General features: G+C 45.7%; 1 protein-coding gene across 1 annotated transcript; it reads left to right on the top strand.

Moving 5' to 3' along the window:
• Nucleotides 1–2,021: 2,021 nt before the first annotated feature.
• On the top strand, nt 2,022–2,858 carry LOC115077687 (olfactory receptor 24-like; the record flags this gene model as incomplete). Its single annotated transcript, XM_029579978.1, has 1 exon — nt 2,022–2,858. A coding segment is annotated over one exon (837 nt), but the record flags the coding sequence as incomplete, so codon positions are not given.
• Nucleotides 2,859–4,290: the final 1,432 nt, after the last annotated feature.

Raw genomic sequence — 4,290 nt, 5'->3', positions numbered from 1 at the left:
TAGTGTGCCGGTTTTCCCGGCACACTAAAACACGATTTAAATGATATTTACAAACCTAAAACTGCGACGATCCGATTCCCTCCCCCCCAGCCAAAATCGATCATTAAGACGATCGATGACACGATTCACATCTCTAGTATTCAATCCCTCAATACAGGATAAGTGGGGGAAAGTTGTATTCTGGCTCTGACATTTATTTGGATGGACAGATGGGTGGGGTGATGAGTGGCCTCGGAATTTCCAATTTCTTTTTCTTTACCTTTTGTTATTTTTTTTATAGTTTATTTCATTTTTTTAAACTAAATACATTAAATAAACATTAGACGAAATATAATTCATGGGGAATCAAATCTCCAAAATTGAAATGAAAAACAAAACAATAGGGATATGCATCCATTTTCCACGGATTTGTAATCCGCAACTTATTTTTTTCAATCTGAAAAATACGTGGGGAGGCGAAACGCATCGCGACCCCCCACGTATACAACAGATATCCGTTTTATTCGGCCTCCTAAATAAACATTTAAACCGCCACCCTCCTGACCCCCCCCCCCCAAGACTTACTAAAACTCCCTGGTGGTCCAGCGGGGAGTCAGGAAGCCATCCCTGCACTCGTTTGCAGTTTCCTCATGGCGCCGATATCCTGTGTCACTGGGGCTGCCGGTGCCATTGGTCAGCCCCTGTCACATGGTCACAGGCACCATCTTGTGCTCCTACCACGTGACAGGTAGGTCATGTGGCAGGAGGTTGCTCCGGGACCCCCGTTGGACCCAACCGGAACTTTTGGCCAGCTTGGCCTCCTGACCACCACAAGACTTGCCAAAAGTCCAGCGGGGGTCCGGGAGCGGAGGCGCGGAGGTGCATGTGACGCCAGAGCGGAGGAGCATGTGACGCTGGAGCGGAGTGATGCCGGCGTCACGTGCTCCTCTGCACCTCCGCTCCCGGACCCCCGTTGGACCCAACCGGAACTTTTGGCCAGCTTGGGGGGGCCTCCTGACCCCCACAAGACTTGCCAAAAGTCCAGCGGGGGTCCGGGAGTGACCTCCTTTCACGCCATCCGTCCGATCCCAATACTCAAAATGACGCCGATCGCCGCCATTTTGAGACTCAAAATCGCTGTCCCGCCAATACTCAAAATGGCGGCGATCGGCGCCATTTTGAGTATTGGGATCGGACGGATGGCGTGAAAGGAGGTCACTCCTGGACCCCCGCTGGACTTTTGGCAAGTCTTGTGGGGATCAGGAGGCCCCCCCAAGCTGGCCAAAAGTCCCTGTGGGTCCAACGGGGGTCCCGGACCAACCTGCCGTCCGACGCCAGGATTCAAAATGGCGCCGATAGCCTTTGCCCATACTATGTCACAGGGGCTACCGGCGCCATTGGTCAGCCCCTGTCACATGGTAGGAGCACAAGATGGCGCCGATTGCCATGTGACAGGGGCTGACCAATGGCACCGTAGCCCCTGTGACAAAGGCTATCGGCGCCATTATGAAACTAGCACCAAGGGTCTGAGTGAGTTCCCGGACCCCACCGCTGGACCACCAGGGAGTTTTGGTAAGTCTTGGGGGGGGGGGGGTCAGGAGGGTGGGGGGTTGTAGTTAATTTAGTAGTAACGTATTTACTGATCGACAACTTATTGAATTATCCATACTTCTGCATGACACGGAATTGACCCCCCACGAATACGGATCGCGTACGCAACAAAAACAATTTGCCTGCACATCTCTACAAAACAAATGATTTCTTTTTCCCACCTCTAATAGAAATGTTTTTCTTATACTTAGTCCTGGTTCCATTGATTTTTAACTTCAACATTTTTAGAAATATTCCGTAATGTCATTTTTGGGAATTTGTGCTTGAATTGGGTTCATTTTTGGCTATTCTTTTGATTATTCTCTCATTAGTTCTCCATGAAGCTTGAAACCAGGGAACCAGGAAACTGCTCCAGTGTGACAGAATTTCTGATTCTGGGGTTCTCAGAGTTCCCAGAGCTGCAGCTCCCTCTCTTTGCTCTCTTCTCACTCCTCTATCTGATTTCTGTGCTGGGGAACCTCCTCATTATCTGCATAGTATGTGCTGATCTACACCTGCACACCCCCATGTATTTCTTCTTGGCTAACTTATCTGTCCTAGACATCTGCTCGTTGACCAACATCATGCCAAAACTGCTGGCAATCCTCCTATCAAACAATGGTAACATATCATTCAGTGCATGCATCCTGCAGATGCAGTGCTACATGATGTTTCTAGGAATAGAATTTACCCTTCTCACTTCCATGGCCTATGATCGATATGTTGCAATATGCAATCCCCTGCGTTACACCATTATCATGAATAAGAAGGTCTGTGGTCTTCTGGCAGCAGCCTCATGGGTGACAGGTTCAATAGAGGTATTGCCTCACACTATTGTTATATCCCAGTTTTCTTTCTGTGACTCCAATGTAATCAATCACTTCTTCTGTGAAAATGAAGCGCTGGTGAATCTTGCCTGCACAGACACCTCTTTCATTCTAATTATGACTGTTGTTGAAGGGATCTTTATAACTTTCACCCCATTTCTCTTAACTCTGACATCCTATGTGTTCATCATCTCCACCATCCTGAAAATCCGTTCTAAGGAAGGGAAAAGCAAGGCCTTCTCCACCTGCTCCTCTCATCTTACAGTCATCTTTCTGTTATATGGGACTTTAATAGGTTTGTATATGCATCCTGAGACACAGGACTCTACTAAATCAAACAAGCTGCCTACTGCAATGTATGTAGTCACTCTCCCACTGTTAAACCCCCTGATATACAGCTTGAGAAGCAAGGAGCTAAAAGGGGCCCTGAAGAAAGCCTTAAGCAGAAAGTTAACATTTTAATAATACATGTTCAACCTTGGATTCTAAAGACTCTCCTAGGAATACAGGAAGTTTGCTTTCTAAAGCTGGAACTGCGCACATCTTTCTTGGAGAACGTTCATAACCTAAGACTTGCCTGAAATATTTTATCTCTGAGAGTATACCAATGCAAGGAAAGGAGATATACTGCTCTCCAAAAACTCAATCAACATATGAAAGTAGAGAGCAGAGAGTATTCAATAGTCCACACACGTTCCAATTAGTGCATGAATCCATTGTTTTTATTTTTATTTTAAACACTTTCAAGCGGCTGCTCCAAAAGTTCCTGGCATGCAGTACAAGTTTTTCAACCAGGTCCCCCGACACGGACCGTGTTTCGCTAAGAGCTGCGTTGGGAGGGACTGAGAATAGTGTCTAATTTCAAACGCTACAAATAAATAATTTGTATATGTTAGCATCAAGAGGACTAAAAATAGGCAAACATTAAAGCTATCATAGCTGGGACACATACTTTAACTCAGGTCCAAATTCAGATTAAAAGGAGAGCAAGCACTGTTTACAGAACCATCCATTTAAAGAATGTGAAATTGGCACGAACCGGAGAGCCAATTACAACGTAGTGTCAACAATGACGTAAGAACAACAAGATAGTATGTGTACAGTCAAAGGAAGCGGAACCATTCTATTTAATTGTTCAAACCATGAGGGATTAAACAATTCAATCGAAAAATCCACTTCTGTTCCCTGCGTGTCAAAATGTCAGAAAAGTGTCCCCCTCGTTCAGGGGGGACCATCATGTCAATAACAAGGAATTTTAAATCAGATTCAACATGAGAGTGAGAGGACCAGTGAGTTACCAACGGGGCCATTTCCCGGTTTGTAGTATGTTTGATCTCACCCTTAACATAGCCAATGAACTATGCCCCCTTATCAGCCAAGAAACACATTGTACCCAAAAAAAAAACCCTTGGTACACACCTGAACTCAAAACTATGAGAACCAATCTCCGTATGAAAGAAAGAAACTGGCGCAAAAACCCCTCCCCGCATCTAACGGCCATATACAAATCCTCCCTACACACCTACAGACTTGCCACTCTCAATGCGAAACGAGATTTCTTTGCAGCCAAAATACACAATTACATGTACAACCCCAAAGCTCTATTCTCCTTTGTCTCTGACCTTACAAAACCTACACCCCCCAGCATCCCTAACAAGGAAGCCCCGAGAGAAAGTGAAGAGCTTGCCTCATTCTTCCACAATAAAATAGCAAACATCCTCCATAGATTCCCCAACAACCCCCTTCCCGTACCCATCATCTCCACCACTACCAACACCAATCTTAGTTCCCTTGACCTTACCTCTTCAAAGGAAATAGAATCGATCCTAAAAAAACTTAAACCCGCTTCCCACCCTACTGACACCATTCCCACAAAAACGCTCTTGTCTATTCC

The sequence above is a fragment of the Rhinatrema bivittatum genome, chromosome 16 (genome assembly GCF_901001135.1).
Source record: "Rhinatrema bivittatum chromosome 16, aRhiBiv1.1, whole genome shotgun sequence".
NCBI classification, from domain to species: domain Eukaryota; kingdom Metazoa; phylum Chordata; class Amphibia; order Gymnophiona; family Rhinatrematidae; genus Rhinatrema; species Rhinatrema bivittatum.
This window is presented reverse-complemented; position numbering and strand designations above follow the sequence as displayed.